We start from the raw sequence: 25202 nt of genomic DNA, 5'->3' as shown, positions 1-25202 counted from the left end.
TGGTTGTTAGATACCGCAGTTAGCCTTTCCTGAACTTCTGATTTAATTGATCTGGAGCAGGGTCTAGGCAATTGTATTTTTTTAAGACCCCACCCCACCCCAAGCGATTCTTAATGTGCAGCTAGGATTGAGAATCACTGGATCGAGAATCACTGGATCAGATGCGGAGTTGCTAGGAAATACTTCATTTCTAGGGGCACCCAGGAGGTGGGAAGATTGCCCAGAAATGAAAGAAGCAGGAGAGGGCCCAGCAACACAGAAAGAGGCAGGGGAACGGAAGAAAAGAGCTGACCAGGAAAACATTCTATGTGCTGGGAAGGCCAGAGACATTCCAGGGTTGGTGTGTTTGATATTCAGTTCTCTCACAGCTGTTAGGTGGGTGATATAAGGCCTTATGGCTTCCTCCTAATCATCAGTGAAGTCAGCCCTATGCTCACCCCTGTGTGAGTGGATGCTTTGGTGAATCATAGGAAGGGAACCATATTTGGTCATCACAGAGAGAAGGGAACAGCCAGAGCCCACTCCTGAGAATCCTCAGCAAGTATTCCAGACCCCACTAAAGAACTCGAGGTGGGAAGAAAAACTGACCCCTTAATCGTGAAGGATTTGACATACATGGTGAAATCTGGGTGACACTTAAACCAGCTCTCTCTGGCCCCTATTATGGAATACCTGGAACCAACCCTATCATTAGTATTGGTAGAGTCTATGACACATTTACAGAGGATGAACCTGAGACCCAGAGAAATAGAGAGACCTACTGAGGGCCATACAGCAACCTCCAGGTGAAGCTGAATGGACTAGCCATGGAGTTCCTGAGTCCTCTGGTCCCCACAAATGCTCACAGACTCCTGGATACAAGCATTCAGAAAGAGCATCTTCTGGGGACTGGTAGTATGGAATGGCAGGACAGGAAATTTCAGAGGACATCGCAGAGTCCAAGACATGTCACTCTGACTCCTACTCCAGAAGCATCTGTGCTGGGCTGACCTATCTTGCCCTCTCCCGAGACCATCCACCCAACCCCAACCAAAGACAAACAGAGCCCAGAAGCCTTTGCTTTCTTTCACATTTAATCAAAGAAAAAGAGAAAACCAGTCAGAGAAAAAGTTGAAGAATCGGATGGCTGAGGGAGGGGCACAGGGAAGGATAGCTGGGCTGGGACCGAGTGTAGACAGTGGGAGCAGGTCCTCATCATCCTGAGGTCCTGAAAATCCAAGTATCCACGATGGGACGAGGGAAGACAGAGTCAGAGGGCTAATGCGGTGGGCACCCACACCTGTTCCAACCCAGCCCTGGCCCATGCGGTGGGGCTTGGGCAACAGATGTAGGACACAGTTCAGAGAGGGACAGAAACAGGAAAAGAGGGGTCTAGGGAGGCAGTAGAGCCCAGATGCACCCCCACACACACTAGAGATTAATGTGTCAGAACAGCATCAACACTGGAGAGTTGCCCTTAAAGGCCAGGCACCAACTCCCCAGCAGGGAACCTGAACCCCCCCATATCCCCACCACTGGTTGGTCTCTGGGTCAGGGGATTCTGGAGGTTAACCAGTGGGGAAAGGAGTGTCTACAACAACAGATCCTTTGTTATCTCTACTCCCAATTTCCCCAGGTGAGGTGGGTACAGGCAAATAAAACCAAGACCTGAGGTCAGCTGGTAAGTACTACCATTTTCTTCCCACTCCCGGTCACCTTGGGCTGAGGGTGAGGGTGACCAAGGAAGAGCTGAATGGAGGACAAAAAAAGCATAGACTTAGGGAAAAGACGAGTATAAAGATGACTGCACAGTGGATGCAGAGCTATGCAAATGAGGTGGGAGCATGCGTGACCTTTACATCTCATTTGCATATCTATGCAAATGTAATGAGATCCCTATTATAATAAATATATTTCTAACTTTGTAATAAATATTCCGTTTCTTCTCCCTCCCCTTCCCTAGGAAATGGGCACACAGTGGTTCAAGGGCCAGCTTGGGCTGATGCTGCAACGAAGACTGATTAGGCTGGGAAGCACAGGGACCAGGGGTTGGGGCTTTGGGGAGATGACCTGCAAGGACAGCTCACCCCAGAAGGATCACAGAGAAGGATGAGGGATGAGATGCCTGGAGAAGTCTAGGGCAGCATTCTTTACTTAAAAGGGATTTTCCTATTTTCCACAATTGCCCTCCCCAAAGAATGGAGGGTGGCATTTAGGATAGACAGACAATAGGAGAGGGGAAGGAAGACATCTGGGGAGGGCCAAGGCTCTGAAATCTGGGATAAGGGTCTCATAAGAAATGGGGGCTGATAAGAAACCTCAAAAAGGGGACCCAAAGAGTGATCTCCAAAGCAAAACCACCCTTTTGTTTCTCCTCGCCAAAACCAAACCTGATGCACACATGCCAGTGGCAGAAACTCAGACTAGGCACTGCAGCACGTGGGACATAAGCTGCACAGAAATAGTGTGGACAGCGCCCCCTGGAGCTGTGCAATGAGGAGCCTGCCAGAGCACAAACATCCTTCAAGCCCATGCTCCACGGAGGGCCCCTCTGCACCCTTCCTCAGCCCCCCAGGCAGCCCTGATGTGAATGGGCCACCTAAGAAGCCAGACAGACCAGCCAGAGAGACCAATATGGACAATCACCATGGACGGGGAGCCGGACATGTCCCCAGCATGGGCCATGGAGAGCATGGAGCCCTTCTTCGGCCAGTAGCAGCAGGCTCCTCTTGCTGAGCTCAGCCTGCAAACCACCCCTCCCTGGGTGAGCCCACTGACTCCTGCCAGCCTTGCCCTGCAGGGAGCAGAGCTGACCTGCCAGGGGCACATTGGAGAAGTCTGCGAGAGACTTCGGCAGTGAAAAGCTGTGGATGGGGAAGCACAGGGCCACGTGTGCTTGTGGGATGCTGCCTCATCTGGAGGAGCTCAGAGCAGCCCTCTTCCCCGGCTGTGGCAACTGGCTCTGGCTCTGGCTCCTCCAGCCTTCAGGATGGCAGCAGGCGGGCACCACCACCCAGGCACCCCCTGGCCACATGGAAACAGCCTAAGGCCTGCTACTAGGCTGCTCGGGTGAAATGGGAGGTGCCCAGGAATAGGGTGGATGTGGCCAGTCCAGAGGAGAATTTTAGGGGACTGGAGAGAGGTGGCAGGGGGCAGTGTACCTACTGACCACATGGTCCCAAAGCAGCTTTTCTCTTCCCTGGACTGAGCATTAAGGAAGTGACTCTGATACACTCCTGGGCACAGCATGGCCCTCAGAGAGGCATCTGATGGCCAGTGAGCATGGGGATTGGGCAGCACCTGGGCACAGAGGTACCGCATGAACACCCACCTCCCTGGCAGTGCACACCTCTGCACTGAAGCCAGATTCAGCCCACTAGGAGCCATTATCCAGGGAGAGCCAGACTGCCAGGGATGGAAGCAAAGGATCATGGCTGGGGGGTCACAGCTGGGGAAAGGGATGGATTCAGCGTTCTGGGTCACAACCCAGAGGAGGCGAGTCCAGGCGAAGAGCTCAGTACACCCAGCTGACAGGCACCCACTGGGGCTCCATCCACAGCTTCTCCATGGCAGCTTGGAGCTCACGGAAGGTCCTCTCCAGGTTGCTGTTGACCAGGCTGAGGTCGAAGTAGTGCCCATAGCCCCTCTGGATGCGGCTGCTCTCCTCTACTGTCCGCCTCAGGTCTGCCTCCTGCCGGCACAAGGGGACTCCCCTCTGTCAGTGTCCCCCACCCCTGCCACCAGGGGATCCAGAGCCTCCCCCATCTAGCCTGCTCCCTAAAGCCCAGCCAGCATGGTGGGTGCAGACTCCCTGCTTGAGACGCAGGAGCCCTCCCTGCATGCCAAGGCGGCTGTCCTGCAACCATGGGAAGACAGATGAGTGAAAGGAAAGAGGCAGGAAATCACCGTTGGTAAGTGCCAGGCAGGCAGTAACAGCTCTACATTTCTGCACAGCTCTGCAAGGCAGGACTAATTATTCCCCACCCACAGCAGAGGACACTGCGGGACAAAGAGGTCACGCAGCCAGTGACTGAACACAGTCAGCCTGACTCCAAAGCCAGGGCTCCCTCCAGTCTGACCAGGCCCCTCACCAAGGTAGCCTGTGAGGCATCTGCTACTCCTAGAGCAACACACACGAGCCCACGGAACCCCCACCCCAGACCCAGTTGAAGCTGCCAGCTGGCCAGGCAGAGGTAGGAAGGGAGCTCTGCATATTGGCTTAAATAAGCCGAGGTGGGAGCCGTAGAGCCTCCCGAGCAGCTCCGTGGCTCCGTGGCCGGGGGAGAGCAGCCTAGGGGAGACGAGCCCACACAGCGTCTTCCGGACCGGAGTGCTGCAGTACCACTTGTGACCAGCAGGGGGACCCCTGAGCTAAGAGCTGGACAACCCTACACCTCCAGGGAAGGCGGCTCCCTGGGGGACTTGGGGGAGGTGAGTCCCCTGGAATCACGCAACATCTAACTTGAAACTCTCTTCCCCGATGGTAACTTAGCCCTCCAGCCAACCTTTCAGCCTCCAGCTTCCTCCCTCACTTCAGCCTTTCCCCCAGCTGTAAATAGCCCTGAGCCCACCTGGTCCACCTCAGCCCACAGGTCTCTCCCACTGGCCCTTAGGGTTCCATTGATAAGCACTGTCCCACAGAGCTGACCAAGCAGTGGGCCTGGCAGAAGCTCCTGCACCCCAGGCTGGCTGGGCCCCTGCCTCTGAGACTTTGGGCACATCACTTCCTCATTCACACCTGTTTCCATACCTGTAAGTGGGAAAGGCTAGTCCCACCTCACTGATACTTGGGTGGATGCCTGTCCCCTTCCATGACACCACCTCCGTCTCTCCAACAGCTCCAGCCATCCCCACTCCAGGCAGCCATCAGACCCCTCCCACCACACCTCAGAACCCTCACCGTGAGCTGCTTGGTAGATACCCCGCTCTCCAGTGCAGCCCGATTCATGGCCCGCAGGGTCTCAAAGTCGGGGGCCTCGATGAACACCACATAAGGGACAAACTCAGCTGTTCTCAGCACCTTCACTGCCTGCAGGAGAAGAGGAGGGTCAGGGAGAATATTGCCACAGACATCCTGAGAGATGGAGGAAGAACAGCTGGGGTGAAAGGTGCCTGGGAATGGATGAGAAAGGGGTACCTGGGGTCCTGGGATGAGTCCTGGGGATGGATGGTACAGCACAGATGGCAGGTGGTTGGGGATGGGGTAACTGGAGGAGACTGGAGGAATGGGGGATCTGGGAGGCTGAAAGAGATTCTGGGTGGGCTTGGTCCCTAAAATAGTTGAGGGGTTATATGGGGATGCTTGGGAGACAAGTGCCTGGAAATATATGGGAAAGTGCTGCGGGGAAGCAGAGTACCCAGAGAGAATATTGGGCAGGTTGGAAAGGAGCACAGGCAGGTACCTGAGGATTGACATCCAGCACGCACACCTTGCCAGCAGCGACCACACCCCGGATGGAGTCGATACGTGTGCCATAGAGATTGCCCTCATATTCACCATGTTCCAGGTAGCGCCCAGCACGGATGTCAGCTTCCATCTCTGCACGGGACACAAAGCTGTACCCCTGGCCTTCCCGCTCTGAGTCCTTGGGCCGCCGGGACGTGTCTAGGGGGGAGGAGGGGCCAAATGAGCACAGGTAGACCACACCGCTTCACACACATATACATTTGTTCCGCATGGACCACGCAGCTCTGGAGGTGCAGCCTGCCCACTACCTTCACAGCTCTGCTATCTGGCCACACACCCAGCCCTCTCCCTCACCCCTAGAGCTCACAGACACTTGCAACATCCACATTGAGAGGGCCTCCAGAGACCACTTCTCTAACCCAGGGCTCACAGATGGGGGACTGAGGTCCATGGAGGGCAATGTCTAGCCCATAAACCACACAGAAAGGCCAAGCAGAAGCAGACCTGGGGTCTGCACTCAGGTTCCTGCCTCCAGGAACAAGAACCCCAGCTGGTTCTGACATCAAGAAGTCCTGTCTTCCACAAGGCCACATGTTTCACACAGGTTCCTGGCTGGGCTTTTAGTAAATGAAGCACAAGAGTGAGAAAGGCAAGGCTTGCCCACCACACCTGGCCACAGGTTCAAGGGACAGCTTCCCAGGCCTGCAGTTTCCCCACCAACCCACAGAGGGCGCACGCGCCAAAACTCACACCAAAAAGTACCACTTGACCTGGTTTCCTTGCAGTTGCCCATTGAGTGGACCCAGCCCTGGCCCCAGGGCAGCTCCTGATCCCTGCCATGCCACCCCCAGCCCAGCACAGCCCAGCTCCCACTCACAGGGCACAGTGGTGCCGTAGCGATCTGGATCCCACGTGATGAGCTTATTCTTCAGGCTGCGCCGGCCCACACCCTGAGCCCCTATCAGCACCAGCGTTTTCCGGCGGAAGGGGGGCATGCGGGCCACCTCCTCATAAATGAGCAGCTCATGGCGATCAAACTCTGGATACAGGAAGATGGTACTGCTCATCATACTGCTCATCAAGTGGAAGGGGTGGGGCTGGGCTCTCAGGGAGGCCAAGGAGGAGAGGGCTGGGGCCAGGTGCAGCAGAGAGAACTGTGCAGGGCCTAGGACAAGACTGGCAGCATCAGAGCCAGGAGAGCATCTGCACAAGTCATTGGCGTGGGGAGGGACGGGGACAGTGCAGAGGGCCTCCAGCACCCACCTGCATTCTTGGTAGTCAAATACATCATTCGCTTCTTTTTCTTTCCTGAAAGGCTGCCACATAGGGTCCCTGGCCATAGGGAGATGGGCAAGTGAGGCCAGGCAGGGCTGTGTCAGATCCCAGATTAGGGGTCTGTGTGGGGACCCTCATACCTGAGGTGGGTGTCAGCTCCAGGTCCCGCTTGACAAAGGCTTTCCGCTTCTCCTCCAGTAGCTGGCTGGGGATGAGCCCAGCGCTGCCCCCTTCTACATGGCATGCCTGAAATGAATATGGGACAAAGATCTGCCTGAGTGAGAAATCTCTCCAAGCCTTCACCTCCTCCCCACACACCACACCTGGAGAGATAGGCACCCAGGCTCACCTGCCACCAGTTGGCATCATCCTGGTTTACAATCTGGAGCAAATCCCCAGCACAAAAGCGCAGGCCTGCTTCCTTGCAGGGGATGAGGCTGTCTCGAGCAGGGTCATAGTCAAAGTGACATTTCACAAACACCTGGGCCAGGATGGGTGAAGGGTCAAGGGAAGAAGCAGAGAAAGGCTGAAGGAGACTATCCTTTCAGACTATCCCCTACCCAATGCCTCCCCCTGAGGTAAATGCCACATAGCCCACCCTCTCCCCACTCCCTTGGCAAAGATGAAAGAGGCCCTAGCATGCCCCTCTAGAGGTGTGATGCCCCCAGGCCTGCCTGGCCTGCCTCCTTGGTGGGTACCAGTCTCCCTTGCATCCAAAACAAAAGGACTCAGAGGGATGGGGGATCTGTTTAGTCCTGAGGCCATGTCCCCAACCACTGAGGAGGAGGCAGGATCACTGGGTAAGGGGCATAACCTAACACAGGACCCCTTTCTCCCCCCAGCCCCTCTACAATTGGAAGGGCCTCTCCACAGTCCACCAACCAGAAGGCAGCTGTACAGGACACACAACAACCTGATTGCGCACACACACACACACACACACACACACACAGGCAGGCACACTCCAGTAGTGTAGAATGCAGGCAAATCCCTTGCACATGCGCATGAGTGCCCAAGACTAGTGCAAATACACCAAGTGCAGAAACCTATAGGTGGCTGGATGAGCTGACCCCAGCCTGCAGGCCCGGCCCCCTGCCTTGCTTTGAGCACACCAGTTGAGAGTAGGGCTCCACCAGGGACCTGGGACCCTGGCAGCTGGGAGGCTCCGCCACTCCTTGGGCCTCATGCTGGGTTGGGGAGCTGGTGGAAGAACCCACCTGGCGGGGCAGATGGGGCTCCTGATAGCTGGGCAGGATCTTGAGGATGACACTACCACTGGCGCTGCGCAGGAGCTCCTGCAGTGCTCGGGGGTCGCTGCCCACTGGCTGCCCATTCACCTCCTTGATGATGTCGCCCACGTGCAGCAGGCCTTGCTGAGCCACCATGCCCCCGTGCAGAATGCGGGCGATCACCAACTCACCACCCTCCACACGGAATGTCACGCCCTGGGGGATGGAAGGCAGGTAGGATGAGACCTCACTGTTCTAAGTCAGAATCTTCAAAAGCCTCCTAATAGCCCCTTGGGTCCCATCCCCACCTGTCTGTCCCCTCCCTCAGAGTTGTCTTCCATCCTTCTGCCCAAATTCTTCACTTACAGGAGCACTAATGGAGGCAGAATGGAGAGGGTCCTGGCACATCTAAGTGTGCAGCTCATATGCACAGTGTCTGAGGTCTCCTGGGTCTGCATGGGTCCGTCCCTGGGCAAGACTGATCCCATCTTCATGGTCAGTGCTCTCCTGACCAGACTGGGCCCCCACTGGTTGTTCTCAATCCCCACTCTGGGCACCCCCACGGGCCCTGTCTAGCACCCTCACCAGATGCTCTCCAGCCGTCTTGCGGATGCCCACCATGCGCACTGCATCGGGAGGCACCGGCTGGTTGCTGAACGTGGGGTCCAGGCCAGGACTGGGGGGTGGTGTCTCATAGGTCTTTGAGGCCACAGAGTCGTGCGTCTCCAGGAGGGACTGGGGAGGTGGTGGGAAGAGGAGGGGCCATTGAGCAGTCCCTGTGGTCCCTCCCCATCCCAACTCTAACATCCTGCCAGCCCTTCCCCAGAGCCTGTCCCAGCTGTCACCCCAGCCCTGGGCCAGAACCTGGAAGTGGGGCTCCTGAAGGATGCGGGCCAGCTCTGCCGCCGTGCTGCTCTGCTCTGCCAGCTGTGCCAGGTCCCGCAGGATCTCCTGCACTAGCTCCAGGTTGTTGTCCCGTACAGCCTCCAGCTTCGTCTCCTCCAGCCGCTCGTGGGCCTGGGGGTGGGGGCAGAACAGATGAGGCCCTGCTTCCCCAAGAGCCCCGGGTCACCAGCAGTGGCCCACCAGCTCCAGGCATCTCCCTATGCTCAACTCCTGACTTTAGAGCCCACTCACGGCACTGCTCCTGGCATCAGCTTCAGATCCTCGCTCACTCAGACACAAGCACCCTCACCCATGCGCACACTCACCCTGCTTTCTCCCTTCTGCCCCCAAATAGTGATTAGGACCCAGTTTAGGGAAAGGAGAATCCAAAGAACAAGTACTTTCCATCCTCTTGCCAAAGAAGGCCTTTAAAATTGCCAAGCTAGCCCCCAGGACCCTATGAGCATCTGAGTTCAAGGACAGCTTCTTCCGTCCGACATCACGTTTGGATGGGGTCTTGGACACCCTGGAGCATGAGTACGGAAGCCAGGAAGGTGGAGTAACTTGTTCAAGGTCATGGAGACTTAAACTTGGGTCTCTTGTCCTTCAGCCCAGTGCTCCCACTGAGGGAGAGACAAGAAATCAGCACACGGTCCCAGGAGAGGACCCTGCACCTATTTGTTCTGAGCTCCATGACAAGGTGCTCTGGGAAGGGAAAAGGAGGCCTTTGCCAGTGACCAGCCCAGCGGGGAGAGCTATGCCAGAGGGTTGGGAAGAAAGGAGCCCCATTTCAGGGATATGTATGAAGACTTTTTTCCCTCTGAATCACTTGAAAGAGAGTTGTAGCCACAAGTCACTTTATATTCCAAAATACTTCAGCCTACATTGCCTAAGAACAAATACATCTACTCCATAAACTTCAACACCATTATCACCTGCAAGGACTTCCACACTGACACATTGACATAATATTCTCTACTAGATAGTCCATGTTTAAAATGTTCACTATTGCCCCCAAAATATCCCTGAGAGTTTTTCTTTTCTTATCAACAGTCTAACCAAGGACCATGTGGTACATCTGATTGTCACATCTTTTTTTATTCTCTTTTTAATCTAAAAAAGATCTCAGTGATTTCTGGTCTTTCAGGACACTTTTAAGCCCAGGCAGGTCTTAGGAGAAAGGGACGTAGGTGGTGGTATGGATAAAACAAGACTGGTCATGAGTTATTAAATGTTGAAGCAGGGCACTGGATGATGGGGTTCAGGGGATGTTTTTACAGATTTCCGTAATAAAAAGTTTTTCAAGTCAATGAGATGGGGAGATTTTAATAACACCCACAGGGATACTCTGAGGATTCAATGAGATGGTCACAGCAGGTGCTCAATAAAGGCTAGTTCTGTTCTGTCTTCTCCTCCCCAAATAGGCCAGGAGAACAGCATTCCACATGGGGAGGCATGCTGGCCCAGTTACCTAAACCAACGTCCTCCGCCAGGTGGGCAGCACTTCAGACTGACTGCCAGAGTCTGGCTGGGCAGAGCGTTCCTGCTGGGGAAACACAACCGGAGGGTCAAAGGAGTAGCCGTGGGAGCCTTGCTGTGCCTTGATGTTCCTCAGAAGCTGGAGGGCAAGGACATGCCCTGGAATGTTCCACCAAACCTTATGTGATGCTTAAGTCACTTAGCTCTGCACAGCCCACGGACCTCCCCTGGCTCTGTCATCAGTGTCTAGGACAATGCTGGGAGGCCAGGGCCCCAGGAGCTATGTTTCAAGAATGAACAAAGGCACCCAGGCATGCAACCTTCTCGCCACAGGTATCCTGGCCCTGTCCTTTCAGGTTAAGAGGAGCTAGCTCTGTCCTAGGAGCATAAAGGTCACCCATTTCAGCCTTAGTTAGCATCTGCTGCTCCACCAATGGGAGGACAAGTTTTCCCAGGAGCCCTCATCTAACCAAGAGGGAAGCCAGGGTGTCTCCCAAGCCACTTACCTCCCACCTCTGACTTAATGACCCCACCCTGCAGACTGAACTATGATTCCTCCTGGCCACGTGGGTGTCTTATCCACACATGGAAAAGCTCAGCTCTCCAAGCTCTCAACCTTTCCAGCCCAGATGAAACTTTAAACATTTACTCATTCAAATACAAAAGAAACACTACAGCAGGCTGATCTAAACAGGCAATTGACCAGTGCTGAGAACACACAACACGCTTCAGGATTTGCAACACACTTTTGTGTAACTTTGGACACTCAGAATTGAATTGATCATACCCTTGGTTTGTGGTATGCTCTCATCATTGGTTTGCGCATGACTTCCAAAAGGAAGGTTTCTAAAAAGTTAGCTGATATTAAATCAGATATTTTTGTAGTAATATAACAAGGATCTAAGAACCCACTACTCAAATCTCAATGAGGACCTTGACAATATCCTACATCTAACCACACGTCCCACCTACACATCTACTCACAGAAACCATCCTCTTGATTCCCTGTGTTCATCATGTCCTGGTTTCTCATTTTACATAGTTTCATTGTATCTAAATGTATTTGACATATTCCTTAAATTAATATTTTTGGTTATTTTACTTTTGAAAAGGGAGTTATGATACCTATTTTTATCATATATATATATATAATCCCCATGGGCCTGATTTTTTTTCACTTAAGAAATTAAGTGAAAAATTACTTCACTTGTTTTTTTTCTTTTTACCTATTATCATTTTGCTAAGATTTACTCTCATTTTTCATATTAAGAGATAACATATCTCACTATTTCACACTTCATATTATTTTGCTATGATTCATTCTTTTTGCCCCACATCCCATTAGTTCATTCATTTTAACCACTGTGTTATATCCCACTGTGCAGATTTGCCTTGTGTTATTCATCTCCTCTCTCCTTGGGAATCATCTGGGTCGGTTCAGGTTTTGCCACAGTGAACAGTGCTGCTATGAACATTCCTGTCTTCCTCTCCTGGTACACATGTGAGAGCTTCTCCCAGGAAACTGCTGGGGCATGGGAGATGTTCCCAGGTGGGTACATGCTCCAAGGTGAAGCAGTGCACATTGCAAAATACTATGCCATTTAAGTATCACAACAATCCCAGTGGGTTAGTAGTATTTAAGGCCATTTTCACAATAACATATCTGAGGCTTGAATGGGTAAAATAAATTCCTTAATAGCACATAGCTCACTGGTTTATACTAGGGCTCCAGTCAAAGTTTTCTGACTCTCTGAGCTCCTCCACAATTATGGTATCACCATCTGGGCACCTATATTTAGAAAGCATGTTCTTGGTACAGGCACACACTACTGTATTAGAGGCACCAGGCCCCACAACCAGGAGAGCAGTTTTGAATTTCTGTGGCAACCATTTACTTAATTCTGCTCTGAAAATTATCTTCAGCACAGCAGAGGCTCAAGCTTATTACAGACCAGAACCTCGGGCCAGGGACCCAGCCAGCACTCAAACCCAGGTTTGCCAGATCCTGATGCAGAGCTATAAGCAGGCTGGAAATGCAGACACGCTGCAGAGCCAATCTTTGAAAGCTTTTTCCTCTGCCCTCCCACACAAACTCTCTGATCTTGGCAGAAGACAGGGAATTCTCATTTAAAGCCCAGGCTCATCATTAAATCATTAAACAGTTCAAAAACTGACAGAAGTCCCAGAGAGTGGTGTACCAGAAGGTAAGGGCACTTTACACTTTGGATTCATCCATATGGTTTGCTTTGGCTAGCGGGGCATTAGCAAATGTGATGCAAGCAGAGGCTTGGGACTTGGGGCTTGTCCTCCCTTGCTGCGGAGACCGCCAGGTGAAGAAACCAGGGCTGGCCTCTGAGAGGATGAGAGACGGTACCATCCTAGACATTGCAGCCTCCCCAGCAAGACATCAGATATGGAAAGAGACCATCCTAGACCACTCACCCTCACAGAGCAAGTCCAGGCCAGAAAAACCACCCAACCAATCCACGAAATCATGAGAAACGAATCATGGTTGTTTTAAGCCACTACACTGGGGTCTGCCACTCAGCAGAAGTTAACTGATACACTGGGCTCGCCACCACTGTAGCCTCTGCTTGCCATGTCCCCTGGTCAGTCTCTCAGTGACTGCCCTGGGCTCTCATCCTTCTAGGCTCCTGTCTTGCTTCACCAGCTCTCTCACCACAGCCTCACCTGACTGACAGGTGTCCTAACTGGCAACAGTTTGCCTGAATTGCTGACTACCATCTGCCTTGGATTCTTCACCTTGGCCTTACCTGTTGGTGGAACACCTGCTGCTGGATCCACGCCAGCCCTCCCAGATGTCACCCACCTGCCAGGACTGCCACCTGCTGCCTGCAGCCAACCCCCTGGATTTATGATCTGCCTGCCAGGTTTAACTGCCCTCCAGAGCCTTTAACTCTCTGGATTTATCCCCTCAGGCCCTGCTCCTCCTGATCCCACATCTACTAGCCCTGCCCCGCTGACACTGATGCTGACAGTTGTCTGCCACATCCCCAGAGAGGAGAGTCAAGCCCCACTCCCTGGGGGTAAGAGAAGGAAGCTAATAGCTAACACATGTGGTTCCAACTTGACTCTGTTCCTGTGGGTTTCTGGGCCACTTTGCCAGGAAAAACAAATTTTTCCAGCTGCATCTTTGATCAAAGAACTTTGTCTATTAGGTTAGAAATTTGTCTATGTATACACAAAAATTAAAATTGGTGAGAAGGAATAAGTAGGTCCTATTGTCCAAAGCAAGTCATGAGGTCAGTCCCAGATTGAAGAGTGGAAAGACACTATTTTTGGCAAGTTACATGGCAAAAGGTTACATGTAAGGGAATGGGAGTGCCCCATCATGAGCTCAGACAGGCCTTTAAGGGAATTCTCTTCCTATGTGTTTCACAACTAGATATAGTAGCATTCCTGGGTTCCCTTAGCCCATTGGCCTCTCTTGGGCAGGGGGGGTCTCAGAAATGTCCACACTTTATGTATCTGGAACCATACTAGCTTAATGCATCTAGAACCATACTAGGAATTATGACCAGCTTATCCCCAAGAACATTTCTGAAGAAAAGAGTTTTAACAGGCTGATAAAGCACATTGGTGACTTCTCAATTAGGCTGTACTGTGAGGTCCCAGGACTGGGACATTGCAGGGCTCAGTGAGAAGACAATAGACTTGGGCTCCGTCAGAACAACCCATCTGGCAGTTCACTACTGTGCCCCAACACTGTGCCTGGGACACGGTGAGCACACAATCAATACTTGATAAACAGATGGTGGATGACTGAGTGAACGACAAGATGACCAGCGGCAGTCCCGTCACTGGAGAGCTGTCAAACGGATCGGACAGAGCCACCAGACAGCAATGCTGTCAAGGGGGGTCATGCTTTGGAGGGGGCTGGCTAGAGGACCTTCTAACTCTGAGATTCTGCCACCCGGGAACTCTCCTTATTTCACTGGCTATCTCACTGTAGAAGAAATTGCTAAAGTGACCCGGAGATAATGTGATCTAATAAACCCAACTCTGAAATTGGCTTTGGGAGGTTACAGATGTTGAGGATCAAAATGTGCTTATTCAGCAACTCTATTGCCAAGTGTCCACCCTGGAGAAACTCTCACACATGTGCAGAAGCAGATGGATATGAGGATGTTCACTGACACACTGTCCTTAGCAGAGGAAAATCAGTTCCTCTCAGTAGGGGAACCAATAAATAAATTCACTGGGCTCATTCATACACAGTTAAAGGAATCTATCAATGTCCATACTTACATCAATAACTATATTACTCACATGAACTAGAAGTCTCAAAAATCTAATGGGCTTACTTTATTATGTAAAGTTTAAGAATACATAATGGGGTGTACTGTTCACATCTAAACACATATATAGGCAAGATATGCAAACATTCAGGGGGAGGACATCAGCAGCCTCAAACCAGTGGTTACCTGTAGGGAGGCAAAGTAGTGGCTATGAGGAAAGGGAGGGGCGTTAGCTATTTGATACTTCTAATTTCCAAAACAAAAAGAGCAAGAACTGAAGCATATATAGCCAGCATGCCCAGGCTGGAGATGTGTACTCAGAGGTCTATTACATTATTTCCTATACTCGTTTGTATTCACTCATCCAACAAGTATTCGGGGCATATCTACTACATGCCAGGCACTGTTGCAGGCCCCGGGACACAGAGATCCAAACACACAGACATCCCTGTCCTCATGGAGCTCATACTCTCTGTGTTTGAAATGCTCATAATTCCTTGTCTTCATTTTTAATACATGAATACAATCCTTGACCACCAAATAAAAAGCTGCCTGCCTCCCCTAATCGGACACTCCAACCATTCTCCACGTGGAACCCTACCAAAGGGATGCTCCTAAACATCCAAGGGCCATCACCATGCCCCTACTTAAAACCCACAAAAGGCTCCACATTGCTCACAGAACGTCACAGGTCAATGCCCAGGCCCCGGGGCCCTCCATAACCTGCCCACATCTCTGCAGCTTGCCATCCCTACCCCTGTATCTTTCTAGCTTTCTCACCTGTTTCTGCTCAAGCTCTTCCTGTGGCCCCAAATCCCCTCTCCATCCTCCTTATACTTCAAGACTTAGTTCAAGTGGCCCTTCCCCCAGGAAGCCTTGCCTGCCCACCCAGGGCCAGTTAGGCATCTATTTTTCATGTTCCCAAAACACTGCATATATCTGCTTATATCATTGCCATTACCAGATTGTTTAATAACTTTCTCTTTCAGTGAGTCTTTCCCCCATTTGATGTGTCGCAAATGACCTTAAAAAGACATCGCACAAAACGCCCAAAGGCAGGGGGATAGGCAAGACGAACTCTGAGGATTCCAATGCACAGGCATGTTACCAGCCACCAATCATGCCCACCACAAGCTGGCAGTCACCCAACATCCATCCACACGGGCATGTCCACACACTCACCAGCCAGGTGTGGGGGCAGCCCCCCTACTGCAGACGCTCAGATTCATCACCTGGGCAGGGATGTTCACGCAAGACCCTCTCCAACGGTCTTCTGTGTCACACATGCCCCATTCCCAGGGCCCCCTGTGGCTAACACCCATCCCCCACTTTGCCTCCAAAGGCTGTGCCCTTGCGCCCACCTCCCTGGAGCACTATACCTTGGCCAGGGATCTTACTATGGGACTTTCCATAATGCCTCGAAGGAAGATCAGATCCAGTTCTGCGGCCCCTGTGGCATTGGGCAGGGATCCCAGGTTGTCCAGGACTTGCTGCATGGCTGAGAGAAGGGGCAGGCAGTGAGACACACAGGTACCAGCTGAGCACAGGAGACCAAAACACACCACAGCAACTCCACCCCACCCACTCATGTCCCCCAGAAGACAGCCTCTCCCCAGCAGCATTTTCCTCCCTGCCAGCATGGGCACTCCAGGCCCTTGAATGCCTGCAGCAGGGGCCCTGGGGTAGGAAAATGGTTTCCTTAGGCTGTTCTCTAGGCCTAGGTATGCCAACCTGGGCAGGTAGGAGGCTCCAGGAAGAGAAACTGGACTCTGAAGGGGGAGGAGGAGAGAAAGGGAAGCGGGTGTCAGGTTCCAGGTTCTGCCCTAAACCAGAAAACCACAGGCTCCTTACTCAACCTCTGGATGAGCTGAAGCCCCAGGACTCAGCCACCTGCATGTGGGGGGGCGGGGTGGTTAAAGAGACAGAACTTGGAGCATGTCCCTGAGTGCAGGCTCAGAGTCAAGTAGACAGCCACCCAGAAGGCCAGGGCCTATGCAGCATCCAGTATAAAATGCACCACTAATTCAGTGTGATTTTTCACAAGCCGCTGTCTCTCATCGGTCTCAGTCTTTTTGTTCCCTCCTGTAAAATGGGTGGGTTAGACTAGAAGGTATCTAGAGTACCCTCAGCTCTGACAGACAATGATCTGTAATAACATAAATTAATATAGATCACACAAAGCCAAAGCTGAGGTCCAGAACATTGGCAGGAGCTGGGGAAATAGGCACCGTGAGACCTGGGGTGGCTTTGGGTACCCAAGGGCAGAGGTTAAACCAAGTCACCTGGTGACCAGCAAACTCTCATCCTGGGACAGGACATATAACCAAGGACATGAGAGCACCTGACAACGGGTCACAGCAGTGGCTGCTGAGATCTGGGTGGAGAGAGGGGCTCCTGGCTGAGGCAGGTTCCAGGGGAAAAGCAGAGTGTGCCCAGCTGGGGGCAGAGATGGGCAGGGGGTATCATTACTCTGCCACCCTGCCACCCACGCCTACATCTGTGTAACAGCACCCAAGACATGGAGGAGGAGGGGTGAACACAGTCTCTGGCACCTCTCCTTGCTCTTGTCAGTGCCCCCTCCTCCAAGAGGGAAGGGGATGGAGAAGAGGGGGCACCGAGCTGGCCCACGGTTCAGAGGCTCCTGGTCTCCCACCCTCTCCCCTCTCCTCCTACTCACCTTCCCTAGAAACAACATTCCAGCCTGCCCTCCAGGCTCCTCCTGCCCAGGCCTGGGTTTGGCACTGGTCAAGAACCTGCAAAGCCCTTAGTGGGCTCAGGAAGAGGCCAGGGCAGGGACCCTTCCCACCTTGCCAGGGTGTCCTGGGATCCACCCTCAGCAGCCATCCTCATACACGGACCCCCGAATCTGCCAGCCCATGGTGAGGGGAGGACTGAGCCAGGGGGGTTGGTGCCCTTTGCCCAGACCAGCTCTCCTGGCAGGCCATGGCCCCAGACCCTTAGGCTCCCGTTAGCCCGCTCCTGGGGCATCATCCCCAGATGACCCAGACCCCAAGAAGAGGGAATAAGAGGCCAGCTTTCCGCCCAGCCTTCCTACCCTTCTTTCCCTACCTTCCCTTCGGAGATCGGCTTCTTCAGAGGACCCCAGCGATATACCCTCCAAGGAGGCCCCGCTGCCTTGGCTACCCGCCATGGCTGCCCCCCACTTGCCAGCCCCGGGACTCCTGGAGTAGCCTTCAAGCCACCGTCAGCGCCCACCGAGCCAGATGGGGGCAGCGCTGGAGGAGGCGGGACTCCAGGAGCGCCTCCTCAGGATTAACCAATAGCAAGGCTCAGTTTCCCTGCCTGCCTTGCTGATTGGCCAAAACTCCGAGCAGAAGGTGGGGAAGGGGCTATAAAAGGGTTGGGAAGGGGGAGGTGGGCGATCCCCGTCCTTTTAGTACGGTGGGGGTGCGGAGGAGGTGGCTAAGAGAAGCTTTGTGGAGAAGAGGTTTGAGCGTGCTCCCCTTCAGGACTGGGGCGGTGCTCAGAGACCCTCCCCTCACAGCCCAGCTGCCGGAAACCCAAGCGGGGTGCGGACTTGGTCCCATCTTCTGTGGCCCCTTCTGTGCCTCCTACCCTACCTCGCCTCTTCTAGAAGTCCCACCTCTAATACACCCCAAGCCACCTCCTCCTCGTGCCCTCCCACTTCCGTCTGCTCCCCCTTTCCATGCCCCGTGCCCTTTACAGTATCCTCCCTCAGGATCAAAGGAAGCCCCCCAAGAACGACTCTCAGTCTGCCAGGAGCAATGCCACCACTGTGGCATGAAGCAAAGCAAAAAAAAAAAAAAAAAAAAGCCCCAAATGCCTCCCTCTACCTGCTAGCCATAAGCGGGAGGTGAGGAACAGAGAGAAAAAGAAGGGAAAGGTGGGTGGTACCACTGTGGTCAGGGAAGCGTACCTCAAGCCTTTCTCCCCCTCCCCATCTCCCATTAGCTCTCCTCCTTGGGTAAGGGGGTGATGTCCCATAAGCAAGTTAGGCATCTTGGAACTGAGGATAGGAAAGAGCAGGCTCTTGCATGAGGGACAAGGGTGGCCAGGGAGAAGGAACTTGGCCGTTACCCCACCTCAGTGCCTCCATTCCTCTGAGACCCTGTACTTATGAGGCCACCACCAGGCCTTGCTGCTGCCACCAGATAGCGGGAATTTCCCTAAGGAGTGGCACCGGGTCGCAATTCACCCCTGGTTGCCATGGCAGCTGGAGGGATTACACACCAGGTTATTAACCCAGGGATGCCAGAGAGATTTAAAGGGACAGCTCCACCTGAAACAGCCCCACATCCTAGCCTTGATTCAAAGACAGGAGGGAGTCAAGTGAGGGGGAAGGAAGGGTGAGGCTGCAGGTGTAGAGACTTCGGGAGCAAGTTCCCTGAACTCTCAGCCCATGCCATCGCTCACACATCTCCTAACCCACCCCAACCCTCCAGAAAAGGGCCCTCCCACTGTACTGGATAGAGTTGGGTCCCTCTGCAAGAGCAATACACCCACACCATTTCCCCCCTCCACAATGACAATGAGCAGGGTATCCCATGGGGAAGGGTGGACGGAGGACCCTCTGCTTCACTCTCTGCAGAGCCAAGGCTGGCATCTCCCAGGGAAAGGAAAGGTTGGGGGAGTGTGAACTTGCTCTCAGAAGCAGGGGCACAGCTGTCTATCAGACCTACAGGAAGTGTAATGGCCACCAATGAGAAGGAGCAGAACCCACCATTAGATGTTTGATGCCAGGAGTTCATTCATCCCTGGAGTGGGCACACAGCATGCCTGAGGGAAGGGCTAAGAGACTCACAGCCTTAGAGTCACACTCCACCTGTTTCAGGTGGAGCTGTCCCTTTAACAGAAGAAACCCAACAGGGTAAACAGCTTGCCCCTGTCCTTCTTCCTTTTGATATGGGAATGCAGAAGCAGCCCATGGCCTAACACTGAGAGGAACAGGGCCCCAGGAGTCCTCAGAGGAATCAGGCCCCATACCCACACCCCTGGGCTCCATTCCCTGCCCTGGCCCTTGTCCCCAGACCCCCATCAAGTGTCCTGCAGCAGGTCTTCTCCTTCTGCACCCCCACCAGGCACTATTAATGGGTTTACTGGGCAGCCCCAGATTGAGAGGCCTTTAATCCAGGCTCAGGGATGGGCTTAATTAACCCCTAAGCAGCTTATGGTGAGGCCTAGGCAGGCTGGAGGGGCCGGGGTGAGGGAGCCCCGGGGGACAGGCTGGACAAGAGATGGAGGCACTGAACCCCCAAGGCTGCAGGAGCTGGGGGATTAGCACAGTTCCTCCACTGCATGGAGTAGAGGCCTTTCCTGGGGGACAAGGATGCCACAGTTCAGGCGCTGGCCCTCTCACAGCAGCCTTTGTGTTCCCGGTTCAGTTTCTCAGCAAGGAGAAACAGGGAGTCATTCTACCCAAATCAGGAGGCCTGGAACATCTTGTAGAGGTAGCAAGTGAAGGGGCTGCATGGGCAGGACACATCCAGGCAGGGGGAAGTCAGACAAATCAGAGCAAAACCAGAGCAGCCTACAGTTGTTGTCAGGGCCCTTAGCCTCTAGCACAGGGAACTTCACCTGGTGGGTCCCTGAATGCACTTAAGTCAATGAACCCTTGGAGCCAAATGCAGATTTTGTGCATGGAAGCATTTGCCTATGATGAGAGTTTGCAACTGCCACCAGATTCTCAAAGGGATCCAGGACCAAGGAAAGTTAAGAACACTGATTTTTCCCATGACCTCATCTTACAGATGGGGAAAACTAGTTCCTAAAACAGAGGTGGCTGACTCAAGATTACCGGTTAATGAGGTAACAACTCAGAAGTACAGCACAATAATTGTGAATATTCCCAATAGGAATGTGCTCTTAGGGTTTCACATCAACCTCTTTACAGAAGAGGAGGCACAGGCTCCAAGAGTTAAGCCGCTTGCTTTTGAGCCTTCCTAGCTTGTCTGAGTGGTCCACTCCCTTGCCTTAAAACCTCCTGCAGAACCAAATCCAGGCTTCGTACTCTGGCATGCTCCACCACCAGTTGCCTATGGCCCAGAACATTCACCCATCTCCAGCTCATGCTAGTTTACTCCACCCACCTGGTGGGCACCACCCAGTGGACTCCTCAGCCCCTGGCTGTGCTGCTGCTGTCCCTCTACCCCCAAGCCATCCTCCAAGACCCTGCATCTAGGGGTCACTTCTCTAACCAGCCTGGCCCTATGCCACTGCCCTCCAGCAACAGTGTGGGGCATCTCTGCAGGGTGCATGCCCTGCTCTCCACAGAGGTGAGTTGTGCTGTGTCTCCAGCCCCACCCTTGAGCAGGTGCACCAGGGCCACAGAAGCTGCCTGAAGAATGACTGAGTGACGGGGTGGGGCAGCAGTGGGGGACAATCTGTTCTTACAGCGACCTGTGGGAGTGACTAAGTCCCTGCCCGACACCCTCAGAACCATTGATACAAACTGACATCCTCAGCCCCTTCTTACCAGACTCGGAGTTGGTAGCAGCAACTGGCATGGTGAGGTCGGCAAGGCCTCTGAAATGTCTCTCCTAGAGGAGGAGGGAGAGAACAATGAGAAAGCACGAGGGCAAAGCATTGGGAAGGGAATCAGGGAGAGCCCTCCCTCAGGTTGGCCAATAGAGGAAGGGAGAAGGCATTGCAGGGACTGGATGATGGCACTGCCCTGGGAGGTAGGAAGAGCAGATGTAACATGCCCATTTCTCCAAGGAGGAGGAGACAGAGGATCAGAGAGGCTAACTGATGTGCCCAAGGTCATAAAGCCAATAAGGACAGCTACAGTGAAAACCCCCATTTTATGCCTCTTAAAAAATATTGTGTTTCTGCCTGCCATCTGTCTTGTGTTTATTTATTTTTTGAGAGGGGGTGAGAATCTAGAATTTGAGTCAAAAGCAGGAAAGATGGGTGCTCCCAGACTGTAAGCTCCATGAAGCCAAGAACCACATCTGTTTTATTTTGCCTCTGGAACTTAGACCTAGCACAGTGTAGATGCTCTACAAACATCTGTCTGATGGCTGACAGAAACGATGTCGTACCTCCCCAATGCCTCTCTGGCTTCCTCTTTCTCCCCTTGCCCTTTCTTAGCTCAGAGCTGGAACAAAGAGTAGGGGACTCTAGGCAGAACCAGACATGGAGTTTACAGCCACAGTTCCCAAACCAAGGCCTTCTAAGCTGGGGTTGACTCCCCCATTCTCCAGGGGAGGGTGCAGGAGGGCAACCCACCAAACTTCTTCCCTTTGCCTTCCGGTGAATGTGTTGCTGGTGAAAACCTTAATTCCCCGTTGCCATGACAACAGGAGGCAGCGGCTCACAGCAGGGGTGGGGGAGTAGAGGGAAGCAGCTGGCAGTGCCCACTTTAGGACTGAATGCCTTCTGGGCCCTGGGTGTGGGAGAGCTGCAATTTCACCTCCCCCAGAAAAAAAATTCTTCCCAGAGGGACCACTACCAGATTTTAATAAAACCCTCTCTACTCCCATCCCACCCACCCCCAGGCCTGAAGGTCACCTGAGCTCAGGTAGCAAAAATTACGAAGGTGATGGAACGCTAGCCCCCCTCCTGGATCTGTCCCGAGGACAGCCAAGAAAGGAGCTTTCATGGAGAGGTAAGGCACCGCCTGTCAGGACAGCACCCAGGCTGGGAGAAATGCCCGGGATCTACTGTGCCAGCCAGAGCCCCCAGTGCCAATCCCGGCCGTCCCTGTTCCTAGAGAGCAGCGAGCAGGGATCCTTCCATTCCCGGCTGAAGTCCCGACGACCTGGGGGCGGGAGCCTTCTCCCGGCTGACGCCGCTCTCCCAGACTGAGTTACTAGCCGAGGGGACCCCAGATGCCCTCCTTTTCTAGAGGGTGGAGAGTAGAGGGTGGGAAGAGACGGAGGATCCTTTCCCCAGAAGTCTTGCCCGGCCTGCCAGGGTTTTCTCCCTGGGGCGTCTGTTCCCACGGCACCAGCTAGCTCTGCCCCACCCCCACCCAAGCCTCCGAGAGGGCGGGGCCCGGCTGTGCCCACAGCAGAACAGCAGTGCCAGGCAAGCCATTCTGGCTCTGGGCCAAGGTTCAGTGCCCAGGCATCTGGGAACCCGCACCTTGGCTTCCAAAAGCCTGGGCCCAGGTGCCTTCTCACCTCCATTTCCAGCCTATCCACATCACGGGTAGGTGCTGCGGGGCCAGCCGCGAAAGCGGGAGGTGCCTCCTAACTCCCACCCACCCCTCCATCAATACACTTACAAAGGGATGTAGATGAAAAGGTCTGACAAAGGCCCTTATAAGACGGACAGGTCTCGGGGAGGAGTAGACAGACTGAGAGCTGAGGGTCTCAGAGGCCGGGCAAACCTGCGCTCACTAACGCTTAGACCGCCCCCGCCCCACAGGCCCAGTCCTAACACGCTGGGCGCTAGGACCTGGGGGAGGGGGCGTGTGGCGAGCCATCAAAGAAGGCTCTCTAAGAGCGCACCCTCGGGAGACGAGGGGATGAGGTCACTGAACGGCTGCTCGCACACACACCCGCCCCCGTCGTCGTTTCTCTCCCCCCGCTTTAGCTGACCGAACTTTCTGACCCTGGATCCTCGCTCCTGGCACCGATCCTCTCCCAGGTTTCCGGGCCCTAACCCTGGCCCCCGAACCCGCCCCGCCCCAGCCCACTGCCTGGGACGCAGAAGATGCAGCGCACCCCTAGCCAGGACCTCTTCCCAGGGAAGACTGAGGTGTTGGCCTCCCTAGAGGCCCGGGGGACTACGGGGATCCACGCAACCTGTCTTGCGCCCCTACCCCCCGGAAGCGCTAACAGCGCGGTTCTTACGTAATGCCCGGCTCCGAAGTCCCCCGAATCCGCTCAGCCAGCGGAGAGGCGGCGCAGATACCCCGGCCCCGCACAGCTCGCTAGCACGGTGGCCGACGTCACTTTGGAGCCCTCACCCCGGGGGCGGGGCCCAGCGTCTATGGGCAGAGGGGTCTGGTCTCCCTCTAGAGGTACCCGAGGAGGGGAAGGAAGGTGGAGAGGGAGGAGACGGGCCTGGGGAAAGGGGCCCTGGGAAAAAGGACCCAGAGAAAAGGGCCCCAAGTGCCTTGTCAGGACAAAGAGGAGACAGGGACTCTGGGGTGGGTGCTGGCCTGAGGGCCCGGAGACGCCTACCTGCACCCCGGGGAGCCCCTAGCGCCGGGCGGCTCCGGCGCAGCCGAGCGCTTGGCATTTATTGCTTGCTGATCGCTGCCCAGCTCTTAAAGCGGCGAGGCCTCCTCTGTGCGAGGGGGCGGAGACGGAGAGGAGGGGAGGAGGGGAGGGAGACAGGGACGCGGTGGGACAACCCGAAGGAAAGTCGTCTTTCCGAGCTGCTAGTGGGCAGATGGGGAGGTGGTGTTTTGAGAGACACTGCACAGCCCACGACCCCCTGCTCACTTCCCGCTTGGGGATGCAAGTACTGAGACCTAGTGTCCCTCGGTGCCCAGTCCCTTAAAAGGGCAATGGTGGAAGATTACTCTGTCCCCTTCTCTCAGTTTAGAACCAAGCGTAATTCACCTTTGCTCGTTGTCCTGCTTCCCAACTAGGAAAGAGAAAGGGGGGGCGGTTAGGGAGACCCCAAGGAGCAGATTCACCCCCATAGGGCTTCGAGCTCAGGGGCCGCTTTTAAGGACTCGGGTGGTGGATTCCTAGATACCAGACTCTCTAGAAAAACTTGTAAATAAGGGGAAACGTTTGATAAGGGGTTAGAGACCTATTTTAAGCCGGACTGGAGAGCTAGTCCATACCCGTCTACAAAATACAGCAAGAAGTAACTGGCTATTCTGTCTCAGAGTCCCATCTCAATAAGTGAATTAAGCGTTAAACTCAGTTAGTTGCCCGCCTTCGCCCATCCTCTGGCTCCACCCCAGACCTGCTGGCAGAAGATAAAGCATGGCCTAGGAATACTGGAGGTTCAGCCCAGAGACCACTCTTGGCTCAATGTGTGGGCATTTGGGCCAGACTTTGTATTTCTCTGACCTTGGTGTGCCCCCACCCCCTCCAGTTGCCCTCTGGAATACACAGGGGTTATCCCTTTTTCTTGCTAGCTGGGATCCTAAGATCTGAAATGGACTGACTGCACCCTGGAAATTAGCTTGTAAATCTCAGAAATGGGTTTGACTTGGGAATCCATTCCAGAAGCAGGGTTGACTGGTCCCCATACTCAGGAGGTTCAGCTCACCCCGAGCTCTGATGGGCATGGGTTTTGGTATATAGGGAAAAGCCACAGAACCGAGCTGAACTCTACTAAGAGCCCTGTTTCAGTGCTCTCCATCTTTACTGAGGGAGAAGAAACTTAGTCAGTGACCCCAGATGGCAGGGACTGGAATTGGGGGCTTTTGGTCTCCAGTCAGAGGCTTCTGCAGCATACAGCTTCCAACCCTTTCTTCTGCCTTCAAGTCATAAGATCCTCCTACTTCAACTCAGGAAGAAGTCCCCATTCCCATTAAGGAAGGCTATCCTCCACTTTCACCTGTCCACCTCTGGGCAAGGAATCACACAGCTATTTGCATTTGGCTGGTAGATGGTAGGATCTTGAATCCCTCCAAAGTATTGACTACTACTATGGGGCAACTATTATTCCATAGCAACCCACAGCAAACCTTCAATTCCATTCAGGACCCCAGGACAAAGAAGGATCCCAGATTCTGGCCCACTAGGGAGATGGAGCCCAATTCATTATTTTTACAAGCTGCCTCTCCCTATTAGT

General features: G+C 53.8%; 1 protein-coding gene across 9 annotated transcripts; it reads right to left on the bottom strand.

Moving 5' to 3' along the window:
- Positions 1-1055: 1055 nt before the first annotated feature.
- MPP2 (MAGUK p55 scaffold protein 2) lies at positions 1056-23754 on the bottom strand. Of its 9 annotated transcripts, none has more exons than XM_036883177.2 (13): positions 23627-23754; positions 20968-21031; positions 15893-16011; positions 8755-8907; positions 8476-8625; positions 7879-8106; positions 7011-7142; positions 6802-6907; positions 6650-6718; positions 6264-6425; positions 5382-5584; positions 4880-5008; positions 1056-3670 (listed from the first exon to the last, which is right to left on the bottom strand). In XM_036883177.2, the coding sequence occupies exons 2-13, from the start codon at positions 20996-20998 to the stop codon at positions 3494-3496; spliced, it is 1659 nt and encodes a 552-aa protein (XP_036739072.1). In that variant the 5' UTR covers positions 20999-21031; positions 23627-23754; the 3' UTR covers positions 1056-3493. The 9 variants fall into 9 exon arrangements, with proteins under 9 accessions (XP_036739072.1, XP_036739078.1, XP_036739073.1 ...); XM_036883183.2 differs by having other exon boundaries at positions 15911-16011; XM_036883178.2 differs by lacking the exon at positions 23627-23754 and adding an exon at positions 23294-23620.
- Between the last annotated feature and the right edge of the window lie 1448 nt (positions 23755-25202).

This window comes from Manis pentadactyla, chromosome 4, assembly GCF_030020395.1.
Source record: "Manis pentadactyla isolate mManPen7 chromosome 4, mManPen7.hap1, whole genome shotgun sequence".
Taxonomy (NCBI): domain Eukaryota; kingdom Metazoa; phylum Chordata; class Mammalia; order Pholidota; family Manidae; genus Manis; species Manis pentadactyla.
Note: the sequence above shows the minus strand (reverse complement) of the source record. Positions and strands in the feature narration are given on the sequence as shown.